The sequence below is a fragment of the Triturus cristatus genome, chromosome 5_2, assembly GCF_964204655.1.
Source record: "Triturus cristatus chromosome 5_2, aTriCri1.1, whole genome shotgun sequence".
Lineage (NCBI taxonomy): Eukaryota > Metazoa > Chordata > Amphibia > Caudata > Salamandridae > Triturus > Triturus cristatus.
In genome coordinates, this window is record NC_140588.1 from 199670698 (window position 1) to 199687001 (window position 16304).

The 16304-nt window shown below is 44.5% G+C and overlaps 1 protein-coding gene across 2 annotated transcripts in view; it reads left to right on the plus strand.

The window, feature by feature from the left end:
• Positions 1-1249: 1249 nt before the first annotated feature.
• The window catches only part of ADNP2 (ADNP homeobox 2), an 82916-nt gene continuing 67861 nt past the window's right edge, over positions 1250-16304 (plus strand). The window contains exons 1-2 of one of the 2 annotated variants that reach the window (XM_085606988.1): positions 1250-1401; positions 8119-8239. In XM_085606988.1, the coding sequence (XP_085463114.1) occupies positions 8132-8239 (108 nt within the window). In that variant the 5' untranslated portion in view covers positions 1250-1401; positions 8119-8131. Of the gene's footprint in view, positions 1402-1473; positions 2290-8118; positions 8240-16304 lie in introns of those variants that run through there. The other variant, XM_085606989.1, reaches the window with a different exon arrangement.

Sequence of the window (16304 nt, forward strand, 5' to 3'; positions counted from 1 at the left end):
AAAAAAAACAATTTGATGTTTTCACTTTATCTGATAAGAATATTAATATTTCTCGAAGGAAAGTAAAGGAATGATGAAGAAATCTTATTTAAGGTTTCATCAGTATTCATCTGTGGATCCAATATTGCTGGGAATGTCTGTGAGTAGTTTCTGTCCACTTTACTTAGATATAACCTACCATTGGTTTTGGAAGGTATACCCATCCTTATCCAATAATGGTTTCCTGTTGTGACTCTAACCTATTGTAATTGGCATTTGTATTCATCCAGTCCACTGTATTTCAAAATTAAGATCAATTTGGACCACTAATTCCAAGTGATAGAAGCCTCATTACAATGGTGTGAGGGTAAGAATTATGCAAGGCCTTCATGTGACCTACTGTGAGAAAACACCAACTGACATCTCGAGGTCTGTACCACAGCAATGGATTGCCATGGTTTGACGTTTTAAAAGCACATTTATATCATTAACCCATCACTGTGTTGCAGTTAATGTCTAATTCTGAGGTCAAATCAGCAGAACCCCATACAAAGATCTGCTAGAATCATAGTGTAATAAATGTGTATGTTGGATGGTGATTAGATGCAATTAAAAGTGATTATAGGCATATTAGTGACATCTCTATAGAAAATACAGCATGCTGTGATATAAGTAGAAGTACTCCACTCTGTATGGTACATCATTAACAAATAATGGACAAAACAACATTTTACCCCCAAATACAGTCAAAATATTATTGAAAGGTGTGAAAAAATTACACATCATTTGAACAATAGAATGTTGGGTTGACCAATTGAATTGTCATATTGATTGGTGGTGTCAGCTAGATCCTACTTGACATGACTCATTGTCCAATTGAAATGCAGGATCAGCACAATAGACTTCTGCTACTGGCTGATGGGTGAGTGGGCGGGACTACTGAGCTCCACCTCCGTTCCATGCAGATTTGGCAAGACATTTTTCATTGCACGTGATTGCTTTACGTATGAGTCAGACCCTCCCCTCTCGGTGACGTCATCCTCAGACATTTCACGATTACTTCAGAGGCATGCCCATCCCCTCCCCCACAAAACAAAGAATGTTGATGGGGGGTGCGATGACGTTGGGTACTTTTTGGGGGTCATGACCCCTTCAATGCCAGACTTTCTAGCAGACCCTTGAAAGTGCCCAAATGGAAAGGGGCCAAATTCTACATGCCATCTTATTGGTCAGTTGACAGCACATGCAAATGAGGGTCTGCGTCACTTCCTGGGTATAAATGGGGCGCCATTTTCTCGTTCGCAGGAGTTGGAACCTCAATTGCGGGGGGAGGTGCAGCTGCCGCTTGGCGCGGGACCGAGCGGGTTGGACCGGAGCGCAGGAGGCGGCGCACCTAGGTCGCAGCAGATCGCAGCGCTGCCGGTAAGTGCAAGTGGAATCTGCACAACGGAAGGTGGGGATGGGGTGCAATCTTGCAGAAGCGGGAGAGCACCGACCCCCTGCAGCCAGGTGTGCGGGGCAGTGGGAGGAGGCGCGTCCTCACCCAAGCCCTGCAGCTCCTGGGTTGCCTGAGAGTTCCCATCCTCGGATGCCGCCCTTACACCGGGCCGTACTTCCAGGTGGCTCCTCCCGCTGGCCGGCTTCTTGAAGCCGTTGCAAAGCGACCGCTTGCCCGGGAGGGGCTGCAACCCTGGAGCGCTCTCTGCGTCCCGGGCACATCCCTTCTGCAGCAGCGCACAGCATTCGTTATGCTGTGGTGTCTCCCGCGCAGTAAACTGCGCTGCTGCAGCACCGCCAATTTTTGGAGGGAGAAAGCGCAGACTGAGCCAAGCTTTTCAGGCACCGGAGCCGCCCCTTTCCTCCCTCCCTGCAGAAGGGGCCGGGCCCAGCGCTGCTGTTCCATGTGCTGCGCTTAGCCCCGCTGGAGCCGAGTAACAACACGAGCGCAACCAGGAGCGGAGGACCTGTGAAACTCTCACCAAAGCTGTGTCGAGGTGGTGCAGCCAACGAGTTCAAGAAAAATGTATTCGGTTTCGCTTCATGTTTATACACCCGCCGGATCAGGCCGTGGCTCTCGCCCTCTATTTCTTTGATATTGAAACTCTGAACATTGTTTACTTTTCTTTTGAATTGCAGTTAACATATAACCGTTTCCAAGATTTGCTAAGGAATTATAATTTTGTGACAGGAAAAAAAAGGATCTTCTGTTGGCCGGACAAGTCAGGAGACTTAGTTTTTGGGTGCTGATCCTGTCAGACGTAATGCCTTTAATGCTGATGGCCACCCAGGCTGCACATTATCCCGCCAGCAGTAAGAATTCGTCTCAAGTTCTGTTTTGCCATTCAAAGCCTATTACCCCACCGCCCCCGTTAATTCAATATATTATATGTTGTCCATGACCTCTATTGCTATTATTCATTGGTTCAGATGTTGAACAGTAAGCTTTTATGAGAAGCGCACGATGACTCGTGTGAATTTGCACTATCCCTGTAACACTCCTGGGTCTGGGTGACGTACACTTGTTGTGATTTAGCAGCCTGCTTATATTATGAATATTTATGATGCGTTTACACAGCTTGAGCCACATATGTAGTAATATCAGTTGATACTTCAACGAGAGCTGAAAATGTCATGGCTTTTGTGGCATAAATCGTATGCAGTTACCATTTTGTTGCGTAGTAGACATAAATGTGTATCTTAGTAACAATGAAGTATTTGCAAGTCGGACATTTCCAGCATTGACTGTTATGAATGAAAACTATGGTAATACGCGCCATATATAAAATTGTATTGTAACATTTCTAGAATGCTCCTCTGACTCTTGCTTGAGACCTCGAAGCACGTTCTGACTGGTCAAGTAGAAATGATCTAATTTTGATATTAACAGATGGGAGAAAGGTATTGACTGTAGTGATATATTAGTGTTACATTTTGTGTCCTGCGAGAGGCCTAGAAAGTGTGGTGCACACTTCGCGACGCGGCTTGTGGCTGTGGCTTGGACTGGGAATTGCAAGTCAGAGGAACATCACGGATAGTCTCACTTGCTGCAGGGGCATAGATTTCATTGGTGCAGCAGATGCAGTGAGTGTACTTGGGCCCAGAGGGGGCCACTGAACCCTCTTTATTGCTGTATTTTATAATTCAAAAAGCAGCCAGGGGGGCAATTTTCTTACTTGCACTAGAGCTCATGACACACTGGCTTCCAGGCTCGGATTGGGAAGGCGAGCAATTGGACCTTGGTTGATGGGCAGGTGCCCCAGTGTTACCTGTGGGCCGTTTTTTGGGGGCCTCTGTAAACCGTCCCAAGAGACTAATCCCCCCCCCCCCCGCTTTAATGTGGTGTCATTATCTTGGTCACTCCCCTGCCGTGCTGTATATTGAGCGGTACAAAAGGGGGTGGTGATGGACGGAGCATCAGAACCAATCAAACACTCACACCCAGTCAACAGATCTGGGTTTGATCCATCACTGTGTATTGAGGCTGGGGGCCAGGTGTTCCTTTAGCCTTTGGGGCATTCTCACCATTCCGAGCTGCCTCGCGTGCCCTTCCAGAAGCAGTGTTATCCCCCACCGGGCGACCACTTTTAGGCCATGGCGGGTGCTGGAGGGTGGGTTGCATGCAGGGGCCTCGCGGGGGGGTGGGGGGGGGGGGTAGGTTTTATTGGAATGAATTTGATCTTGTGCAATGTAACTGGTGCTCATGTACATTGATCCAATGACTTTGGCCGGAGTTCACACTATACAAACTATAACAAAAATAACTGCCCAGATTCCAGTGAGACTAACCAGATGGTGATCCATGAAAGGTAGGATCGGGGAATGTGGGCCACTTTTTTCTTTTTTGAGTTCCCGGGCCTAACGGTGATCCTGATCCGACCCTGCTGGCTTTGCTACTCGTGCAAACTTGGTGGGGTGATTCATTTGGGCCCTACTTTTTAGCAACATTTAGGTCGTTATTGTGTTTCTGAAAACCCACTGGTTGTTTCTCGTCTATTTTCTTTGGGAGTTTATTAAAGGGGTTTATGAGGAATGGAGGCATTTGCAATCTGAGATTTCTCCTCTGACTGACCTAGGCTAGATTATAGAAATGTTTGGTCCTGTGTTTATTAGCCTTCTGGAGTAAGTGCTGAGTGCTTAGAAGAATATCCTTTTTTAGATCAAGCCTGAGCAGCGCATTCTGTATTGGAGTATGGACTTGAAGCCCGCTCACTCTCCGCCCATATTTATCATAGGCTTGTGAGATTTGTTAATAGCTTTTTAGTACCTCCATGTCTTTATTTGTAACCTCCCATGAGAGCTGGCCCTTTTACTTCGGTTGTTACATGGTACGTCTTATTTACCCTGTAAGCACTATTTTCTTGAATGGTTTCTCCGACTGCAGGCACTACATGCTTTCAAAGGGAACTTTTACCCACTTTATAGTGGCCACGGACATTTCTTTAGACATGGCTCGTCTAAAGAAAGGGGCGTGGCTCCTATTAACGTGAAAGTGCAGCATGATGCGTTTGTAAACAAGCATTTGCAATGCAATATGTCTTGTATTTTAGAAAGTTTGACCTATTGGTATTGTAAATGACAATGCCTTATATTATTATAGGCTTTTTAAACACAAACAGCGTTGTCAGTTACAATGCCAATAGCTCAAATCTCGCGACTGCGAGACCTATTACATTGCAAATGCTTGTGCCGCTGGTAGCCAGTATAGAATCTTGAGTGCAAGGGAGGCGTTGTCATGTCTGATCAGGTTTAGAACTTATTTGGATTCTTTGTAGTTTGATGATTAGTTACCAGGAGCATCTGATGTGGAGGTCTTTGGCATCATCAAGGCATGACATAGCTGGCACTAGTGATGCATGTATCTTGTGAGTGAGGTTAAGTAAGGCAAACTACCTAAAAGCACTCTACTTGTTTAAAATTAGTCTCTTGTCACTTTGTTTATTTGGGTTTGTACTGAAAGGTTGGAATCAACGATCACACAAGGTCTTTAATTCCCCCTGACCCCCGTAGATAATGGTTGGAAGTTGCATCTCCTAGAACTGAAAGGCCATGATTTTACCAGGCTCCACGTGTTAATATTTCCGTTGTGAGGGAGTTATGTTTAAGATGTTTGATTAGATGTTTTACTGCCGATAGACGTTTGCTTGATGTCTTGCCCTCCAGCGGTCTTTGCATTTTTAAGAGGATATCTGGGTTTTCAACTTGTGTAGCAGGTTAGACTGAGGTAGTTAACCAGATCATGAAGAAACAATAGGTAAACATTGAAGTGTTTGAGTCCTCTGGGATACCTTCCCAACAGGTGAAGGGTGAGAAAATTTAATAAATGTATTTAACTATTTAGAATCCATCATTAAGGTAGTATTTGATATAGTTGAGAATGGAGTCTTGAGTCAAAGTTTGTGGGCTAGTATTTGGTGTCAAATGCTAATGACCATTCACACATGGTTTTGAAAATTTGAATCCAGCACTTTCGGTCATGGTCTTAATGTTTGAGTGTTATTGTTAACAAATGATATTACCCACACCAGAGGTAGTTGAAACTCTGAAATGCTCCATACAGGCAGTGCAGTGGCAAATGTTTAGTATATTTCTCCAGGAGAAAGCCCTGACTATTATGGTAAAAAGCTTGATGCACAATACAGAGAGCTTAGAAGTGAATACCCTCACTTATATATAGACCGTAAAGTGAATAAAAGCAGGGTAGGTGGGGATCATATTTCATCCTAACTTGAGCCAGGCAGCTGAATTATGAAGTCGAACCACATTATGCTCATTAAGTTCTTTTTGTTTTGAGTCCATGGTGGGCGACCCAAAACCGTACAACAAGCAGCAAAATCTTGTAAGAACAACATTGTCAGAATATAGTGCATAAGTCTGAAATGGAGAACAGCAGGATTTAGCGGTCAATATTTTTAAGTTGGCATTTCTCACAACTCTCGACATGGCCATGCAGGGGGTGGGTCAATGTGCTACATTGAATAAGTGGAGTCTTGCTGAGAAGAATCGTTGACTTTTAGGCATTCAGTGTTATCTGATTCGAGGACTAGAATGGCTGAGGGCAGTGATGATCATTGTGCTGTGGGCATATGCTGAGTAAGACAAAGTCCATTTAGTGGTATTATTTTAAATGACTATAATCTGGTTGAATGTAGCAGGATTACTAATGGTCTTTGGTAACAGTTAAAAAGGGACAGTGAAATATCTGATGCCTAGGTCTTTTGCCCTAGTCAACTGATCATGAAGAAGGTCCAAAAAAGGGATTAACCTTCTTAAAAGGCGGCCCAGTTTAGGGTAATTCACTGAATACTGCCATTGACCAAACAATGACATTGAAACAATGACATCGAAGTGGATGGTCCTGACAGCAGAAATGCTTAAATAGACAGCGGTTTGCATTTGCTTCTCTCTTCTCCATTCTTTGATCATCAGATGTCAAAAACAATTCCCATGCTGTGTATATTTGATATGCAACTAGCCAGAGAAAGATCAAAAGTGTCCTTTGAATATAATTTTGCATCTGTGCTGTTACTGCATCATTCACAGGTAACACCAGCAAAGAATTTGGAGTAAAAGGGATCGGTTGGACCTAAAGTCGGCTATTCGCTTACTTTTTGGATGTTGCTATTTTCAACTTGGCCATGACCAGCTCAGAATGTAAGAAACCGTTGTATCAAAAAAGGATTCCTACTGCTACAGCTTTGGTATCCTCCAACAGAGGCACCATTAGCGAATGAATGACCGATGTTTAAGTGCTTACTTAAAAAAAAGAATACCATTGATAAATAGTGCTGCTATAGTACCTTTGAAAATTTACCCAAATGTTATATTTAATGGACAGTGGTTGAGGTTTTCCAGTGTGCTCCAAGTTTTGTCTTGTGTTGGAATGCTATTATGTATTGAAAGTATGCATAGCTCAGGAGTCTTGTGCACTTTTTTACTGGGAATATCTTTGACATTGTGCTGGGGGGGAAGCAGGGCAGGGCAAATTACGTGCCAGCCAATGGAGTTGATGCCCTTGACCAGCACCATTTGGCGTTTAAGGTCTTATGGAATTGGTTTGTGGTGCTTCAGAGTAATTGCACAAGGGAATGGCAAACATTGAATGGAAGGATCCTCTATCTTCTAGAAAAATTTTCTCGTCCACTATCTGAGTAATGATACATTATCAGAAACCAGCCGTGGGTAACTAACTGTCAGGCTGGAAGATAGAAGCAGGAGAGGGAAGAAGGTAGTAGAAAGATGAGCATGGATTCAGGATTGACAGAGTAAGAAGTTTCTGATGCCTGTTGAAGAAAGGGAGAGAATGATTTAGGAATATAGAACCCGTGGTCTGGGGTGCCTTTGTGAGATATCTGGCTTACCCTGAAAATAGTTCTTTACTTCTACCTCTTTGTAATAGATGGATTTAACTGCAGACACATATTTTGAAGAGCAAGCTAATGAACTCTGCGTAGGCATAATTGCATTATCACCCTGAATTGCCAGTTGTGGAATTACAGGCAATGAGGACTGAAATGTGTGCATTACAAGTGGACTCCTGTGAGGGCAAAATTGTGACTTCCGTATTGAGCAAACCTGGCTCAGAACTTTTATTTGCTGTAACTTTGCGTCCATGGCTTCTTGACTGTAATTGTTAAACTCCTCAAGTATGAAGGTAAGCTTGATACTTCTATGATTCTTGGGTTGGTGATTATGTACCTCGTTGGCATTTTAAAAGAGCCGTTTAGTGAAAGTGCAGTTCGTATAGATTCCATATCTGTAGGACTTGACAATGAAAAGCTGGTTTTTGACAATGTTAAATGATCTATTAAACATTATTAAATGTATTCCGGCCAGGACGGATGGAATAATTTTAAGCTATTACCTGCTTTCCTTATCGTTTCAATTTATACCTTGGTGTTTAGCGAAAACAAATGTTTTGACAACAGCGTTGACATTAACATATATGGCCCGTAAGTGATATCCTTGACTGGAACACTAATCTGAATAAATTCCTTCTGGTGTAGGAACTACTCTAGCAGCCGCCAAAATAAAATTTCTCTTCATAACAAAGTGGTTCTTTGTTTTTGTTGCAACGTTTTAGTCTGTATTGTGTAGGGTCCTGCTGCTGCAAGAGGAATGACATGGCCTCATCTCTTTCAGGTAATTTGCCAACATGTTTCAAGTTCCGGTGAATAATCTTGAGAGAATCCGAAGAGCTCGTAAAAAAGTGAAAGGAATTCTTCTAGAGCTTGGTCTTGAAAGCTGTAGGGACTTGTTGCAGGTAAGAAGAAAATATAAACGATAGACCGAAGGCCCAGTACATTAACTACTAATAATGGAGCATTTTATGCAGATGTTTTTGCTGCTGTTTGAATTTGTTTGGCTTTGACAGTGCTTGAAAAACCAGATCTTGAGATGCAGTTAAGGAAAACAACACTACATGTTGGTTAGTATAGGCAAAAGATAATATTTTGCAGTGTAATGGAACTTGTTGGGAAAGCTGTGCTTATATTTGCATTTTGAAAAACAAACCAATAAGATTAGTCTATGAACAAAGCTTCAAACAATGAAAGAAGCACATGTTCTCAATAGCCCAATACTATGATTAAATATGGGGCTAATTATGTGAAATGTGGGGGGGCACATGTTCTTAATAGCCCAATACTATGATTAAATATGGGGCTAATTATGTGAAATGTGGGGGGCCACGTGGATCCCCCGTAGCACTGGGGACCACCGCCTCCCCAGGGCTGTGTTTTCAATGATGCAATGGGGGTGGGGAGGGGCTGGAGCCCCCACCACGCACCCCTGGGGACTGCCACCTCTCAGGGGGCTATGTTTACAATGATGTGTTGGGGGGGGGTCCAGCCCCCCTGCGCAGCCTTGGGGACATATTTAAAAATGTGTCCCTCCCGGAGATGTAAATGGCCCCGGGGGCCGCCACACCCCAGGGCCAACTCCTGCAATGTCCCAAGATGCCCACCCCGGGACATTGCAGTTTGCTATGGGCTGGCAGGAGCATTACTCCTGCCATCCCATAGCAAAAAGTGCTTCACTTTGAACAAGCGAGAGCATTTTGCTCTTACTTTTTTTGAAGTAGAGCACTTAGCTTTTTACCCCCAGGGACCTGCATCTTAGCAGCCCCCTGGTGGTAAAAAGCAGTGCCGGTTCCCGCAGGAGGCGGGGGACCGCTGGGGCCACCAGGCTCCCCCATGGTCCCAGAGGAGATGGCCATGCCCCAGTGCAAGGGGTCCTCTGTGTCGAAAATGGTCCGGGAGTGGGACTGCCCCCCCCCCTTTTTTTTTTTTATAAATTAAAAACAAAAAATGGCTGGGAGATGGGGTCCCTATCTGCCTTGGGAGGGGGGCGCGCGGTCTCCTTCCATTAAAATAATTTAAAAAATGGCCTGGCCCCAGGGGGTATGGTCGCTGGGGCCAAAAACGGCCCGGAAGGGGGGCCACTTGGTTCCCCCCTCACTTTTCAAAATAAAATATAAACAAAGGCCGAGCTTCGGGGGATGGCGTCCCCACGGCAGAAATCTGCCTCTGGACTAAAGTGGACTTCATTCCCCAAGTAGCAGTGTGCCAGGAGGTGCATTTGCAGAGTGGTGGAGAAAGGTGCTTAGCCTGCAACCACCTCTCAGCAATCCCACTGTGTGGGGCTTACTGGAGGTATCAGTGGGCTAGTTGGTCCCTAAGGACCCTCCCCAGCGAAGGGGACTTCTTCCCCCAACCAAGAGCATGCCAGAAGGCACTTTTGCAGAGTGATGTTGAAAGGGGGCGTGGCTTGCTATCAGGACTCAGTAATTCTGCTGTATGAGACTTACTGGAGGTAATAGGAGAGGTAGTTGGCCCCCAAGGACCTCCTTGGGGGGAGGGGGGGCAACTTCCCCTCCTGTTCCCTCCAGTAGGTCTTAGTTGTCAGAGGTCACCCGCCCTTTCTCCACCACTCTGCAAATGTGCCTCCCGGCACATTAGTAGTTGGATGATAAAGTCTCCAGAGGGACCTTGAGGGCCAAGAAACCCTCCTGCTACCTCCTGTAAGTCCTACACAGTGGAATTCCTGTGAGCTGGTTGGAGGCCCAGTCCCCTTTGTCCACCACTCTGCAAACGTGACTGCTAGTTAAACATTGAAAATGCAATAGGTCTCGCCTTTGATTAAGTTAAAGCCATTTGCTTTGCTATTGGTATTGTATAGCAAAGCAAATGGCTTTAACTTAATGAAAGGCGAGACCTATTGCATTTTTCATGCTTGTTTTACCTCACCTCATGTAACACCGAATGGTTAAACACTAACTGGCAAAACAGTTTGTGGCAGGAAAAAAAGGCCCATCAAAATGAACAATAACAAAAGCCTGAATACGTCGATAGTAAAATTCAAGAGTAAACCTTCTGCTCCCCTAAAGCTCCTTGCTCTCAGGTCGCATGCACACGCATCCCCAACCGCCGGTCTCTTCTGTTCCCCACTAGGGAACAATTCAAGACATCACCTTCCAGTTACTGTAAAGGCACTTCACCCTCTGATAGTAAGCCTCCTTGTCCAGAGTGACAGCCATGCTGCCCAGCGGAGGTGCTTGGAGTGCGCCGCGAGAAATCACGCGAGCCTGGGGCCTACGAAGTGCGCCGCGAGAAATCACGCGAGCCTGGGGCCTACGAAGTGCGCCGCGAGAAATCACGCGATCCTGGGGCCTACGAAGTGCGCCAAAAGAGGGAATCGGAGGATCCCCAATAACTCTAGTGAGAAACACGGGCAACAGAGAGTGTGGGAGCTTTGGGACACCCAAGGCAGGGCGCGCACCCGCACCAAAGCGCACTCACGTTCCCGCCAAGAGTTTAAAGGGGGAGGAGGAATGGAACCCCGAGACAAAATGGCCATGCAGATATCCACCAGCCCTTTCTATGTGTATGATGTGATAACCGTAGGTACCCATCGGTCCCACCCTTATGCTTGTATGTCTGCGAGAGTATTTACAGGCAGATATCTTTAGTTTTTTCTTAGTGCAGGATGTGAGGGTAGATGAAGGCATGTATCCCCTACACTCACACATTCTGTGTGTATATGCCTGTATGTGTCAGTACAAGCAGACACCCATCAGCCACACGCCTTCTGTGTGTACGAAGGTAAGTGCAGATACCTGCAGACCCAAGGCTTCGCTGAGTAAGGCGAGAAAAGGCACCACGAGTGCTGCTACTACCAGCAGGAGGCACTCTCACCTTACCCAGTACAGGCACATTGCCTATGAGGGTGGAGCAGATCCTCTCCATGGGGTCAGTACAGTCACGCGCCCAAGAATGATGGTAATGCAGGAAGATCCCTCCTGCCCAGAAGAGGCATTCGCATGCAGACATGTGCTGAGACAGAGGCCCCACAACGACGTGCGTGCCCCACCACAAACGTGCAAAGTTCATCAGTTCCTCCTACTTTTACCGCTCTATCTGAGCCTTCCAAAACATTTTAACAACGGGTCCTGAAATAATCTGCCTGCGCAGTTTTTGCGGGTGCAGGTTTTACTTTTATTGTCTCTTAACGCGCTAGGACTAGTGTCAGTACGGCGTAAATACCAGACACTGTAACTGGCCCCCTTCGAACCACCACCCTCGGAACACCTCTCTGAACAGCCCAAAGACCTCGTTACCCACCCATGCCACAGTATTACCTATTTATTATCTATTGATCAGAACAGATTTATCACACCCGGCTCCAGTGCTACAAATCTTCATGACGAACGACACATGTCAGAAGCAATCTGCGCAGGAGGGCTTTTCTATTCAAAAGGTCTTTTTTTGGATTTGTTTGTTTCTCCGTTCTCCAAAGTAATGGAAATTGGAACATCTGTGACACTTGCCAATGCGTTTGTTATGTACACATTTTATATTCCCAAATGCCCTCCCTAGTATCGTCCTACCCCCGCCACCCCCTCATGCGCGCACACAGAGGCTGCAAATTATCCCTGTGGGCACAGGTCTCTGTAAACTCTCGCATTACTGGGCTCTGCTTGACTGAAAGATGCTGGCATATAATTAATTGTAAGAAAAGGGCACCGACAGAGCAATGAAGACTCCCAGAGATTAGGCCGACTGAAGACGAGGCCGAGCCAAATCTACTCGCCAACACAGCTTCCTTCCTTCTGCTCTGTGGACATTTGCGTCTGGTCCCCAAGGGGCTCTCCGGAGAGAGAACCCCTGTAATCATGAATAATACAGGAGGAAATCAGGAACGAGGTCTGGGGTGAAAGCGATATCGTGTTCAACCATGGACGAGCGTTTCTCTGCAGGATGCATTCCTCCTAAATAGCTGAAAGCCGGCTTTCATGAACAGGCAACGTGGCGAGCGCTGGTGACAAATAGCTCTTGGAGAACGCCATCACCAGCAGAAGGTCGAGCACCCAGAAAACCCCAATCTAAGAAGGTATATCCATTGTTGTAGCAGACGTGCGAACACCGCGTTAAAAACCATAATTCCCGCAAATTTTCTTCCTGTACTACTACAGTTGTTTAGTTGACTCCGCTTCAACTACCTACTCTTTCTCCCTATTGGACAAGCTAAAGCCACCAGAACGAGGCTATGTGCTTGCACAAGTCCCGCTCATGTACGATACATCCCTACTTTATAGGACTTTACTGAAAGTGTGACGTCCAGTCCGCAATGAAAACATCTTTACCGCGCATCCCCTGTGTTCACATGCGTGAAAGAACAAGCTCGGTACTGCAAAGGCAGCCGGGTGTTTATTTTCGCATTGCGCTTTCACTTTAAGTGAAAGCGCGATGCGAAAATAAACACGCGGCTGACTTTGCCAAAGCCGAATGTGAAGAAAAAAGTGCGTACCGGCTAATGAAGGAGAGTCACACTGCCAGTAAACGATCCAATCCCAGTAGGCGGGACCAAAAGGAGACAAGGCAGCAACAAGGAGGGACTAAGAAGCATCTTTTACAATGAGAAGCCAGCATTTTGCATGGAAGATGATGCTACCCATTTAAAGATGGGCGGGGCTTCAACTCCGCCTCCAAGCTTCGGAATCTGTATGGATTCCAAGCACCTCTTGAATGCCGAGAGCAGCGCATGCGCGCTGTCGCCAGCCGAGACCTAAAAACTCAAATTCACGGATAAAACAAAGATTACAAGAACGTTCTAGTTAGCAAACAGTATTTAAAAAACCTTATAAATTCACACAAAGTTACAGGGGCGTTCTAGTTAGGCTGGCATTTCACTTATACAAAACCAGAGCAATTCAGTTATTATAGTTACCTGCGTTAACTATAACTAGCGCCCCTGCAATGCACTGCTTATGACTTCCCATAATAAATCACTCATGACCTGGTCAGTGACATCATCCACATTATCTCTGATGCACCAACTCACACCCCTATAGAATTTTTTTAACACCCACTGCCACTCCCACACAACTATAAACTGTTCGTATTGTTTGAAAGGAGACTGACACGCCCGTCTCTACAGCTGAAAAAGACAGGATTTTTCCTATAAGAATTCACAAGAGAGATTGGTAAGGGAGCTAGTTAGAATATTAGTTTCCTGCCTGTGTTTTTTAAAGGGATGAAATCGCATAGATAGGATAAGTAAAAGCAAGGCAGTGCCACCAGTTACGTGACAACAATTCTTTTCAGCGCTTTGAAACCATATGAAAATATGATCATAATTACAGCGTTTTATTTATTATTATTATTATTATTATTATTAGTTCTTATATAGCGCTCAACTCACCCTTGGGCATCTTGGCGCTTGCATTGGGAACCCGTCCTGGTTTTTCCCTGTGAGATAACCCGTACTGGGCATCCCCAAGGTGAAAGCCAGGCATCCCGCCGCGGGGGGGCCGTTGTGGATATTAAGCAAGCTTGTTGCCCAGAGCTGCATAGTGTGAACTCGTGCTTAGAGTGGGCACCGAAGCGAGAATTATCGAGTCCGTGGACAATTGGGCTCCGGACCCTGCCGCGTCGGGAATTGAACCCTTTTCCCGGGTCTGACCTCTGCTTCAGGGTATGCCTCCTCTAACCAGTGAGCTACACTTCTCCACTTCTGAACTTAAATGTCAACAAGTATGCTGCATAAAGTTATTTGAATTAAAGGTTTTTTCTGCGCTTTCCATGTAAAGCACATGACTGGAAAACTACCAAATAAAGTGTTTTTTACTTACTTCCATGAGAGACACGAGGTCAGTTGAAAAATGGAAAAAAACCTTACTTGTGATCAAGGCTCCCGAGAGAGCTGAAACGTGTTAGGAGGTTGGAAGTGCACTGCTGCCTATCTAAAGAGAAATATAAAGCGCTTGAAACCCTTTGAAATAGGATGTCGGCGTCTTCTTGTGATGAGAAGTTTGTTTGGTGTATGTATGTATCTGCATGTGAATGTGTGTTTTTCTGAAAATTAAATATGTTTTATATATGTATATCTCAAGGTCGATGGAAGAATAAATGGGTATATTACTGTCTAAATGGATAATTTCTTTTTGAAAAATTGATTGTGTAACTGACTGATTAAGTGTATCATAGTGAATACATGGCTTAGTGAGTAATGTTTAAATATATAAATATCTGTATCAGTCTCTCACTTTGTGTATAAGTGGCTGCATGGGTTGGAGAGTAGCTACATGGGTGTCTATATAGGTTATTAGTTGGTTTTTTGAGTATCAGTATGAGTGTCTGCATGGTTCGGTGGGGGGTATGACGTAGTGCATAGGTGCATGAATGAGTGACTCACTGTTTGTATGTGTTGAACAGAGCATGTGTGCAGGACTGCATGGGTGGATGAGTGTGTGTATGGGTGTGTTAGTGAGTGAATGACTGTCTCAATAGTGTCTTTATGAGTAACTACATATGTTTAAAACTAGTATATGTGACTATTGGTTTATATATGTGAGTATATGTGAGAGTGAGAGATTGAAAGAGTTCCTGTATGAATAAGTATGTATTTCTATAAGTAATTGTTTAAAAGACTAAGTATGTGTAAGTTTCCGTAGAAGTAAGTGTGGTGGTGTGTGTATAACTGTATATGCAAGTAAATGTATGTTTGATTCTTTATTAGCATGAGTGACTGTGTGTGAGTAGCTCTATGGATGAGTGGCATTGTGTAACAGGATGTATAGGTGTATGAGTACATATGATAAGTGAGTACATGTATGAGTGACTGTATTGGACTGTTGGTGAATGAGTGGATGTGTATGTGGATCTTAGAATTACTGAAGAGGTTGTTGTAACTGTTATTGGTATGTCCATTGTTTTGTAAATTTTAGTCTCTATTTTTGAATGTGTGTATCAAAGGTTTTATTAGGGGAAGAGGAGGTCTGCCACTCTATCACAAGGATGATGTCATCAGTGAGGTCATCAGTGATGTCATTTGAGATGTCATCAGTGATGTCATGAGTGATGTCACTGACCATGTCATGAGTGATGTAATATGTGACGTCATCAGCAGTGCATTGCGGGCGCGCGAGTTATAGTTAGCTGAACTAACTATAACGGGGGAATTTCATTGGTTTTTTACGAGTAAAATGTCCAGCTAACTATAACATGTGTGAAACCTATGGTTTTTTCACTGAATTTCTAAGGTTTTTTTAAATGCTAATTCCTAACTATAACGTGTGTGAAACCCATGGTTTTTTCAGTGAATTTGCAAGGTTTTTTAAATGCTAATTCCTAACTATAACGTGTGTGAAACCCATGGTTTTTTCAGTGAATTTGCAAGGTTTTTTAAATGCTAATTTTTTTTTTCTTCTATTTTTTCTAACATATTTTTATTTTAATTTTCTTACCTTTTATAAAGACTATGATTAAATTTTTAAAATTCTTTAATGTTTTTTTTTATATATTTTTTAAAATAAACATGTAAAATTTATTTGCAGTACTTTTTTTCTATTTTTAAAAAAAAATTTTTAGTACGCGTACCGTAAGCTCACGGTAAGCGTACGGTTTACGCAACGTCCGTAATTTTCCTACGCTGCTTGCGTATAGTTACGCAATTTGCGTAGCCGCGCGTACTCCGCGTGGGACGCGTACGCGTGTACGCTACACGCGCACGTTACGCGGAAGTGCCGGGAGTGACTGTTATGCGCATGCGCGCAAGCGCGTGTCTTTTTTACGCGCATGCGCACTTTTGCCGTAAGCGTACCGTAAGCGTACGGTAGGTCATGTGATCATGAAACACAACTTTTGATTGGTTGAAACTACTTTCAGTTCTAGAACTCTCCTACACCACACCCATTCCCCTCATTTCTGCTTGTGATCCCTTGGGAGAAGGAGCTGGTTTGTCTTTGGGATACGATGGCAGAACAGCAGAGCTCTTCTGAGAGTGAGGCTAGCACTAGCAGCACTGTCTTGAGGCAGAGATCGAGGAAA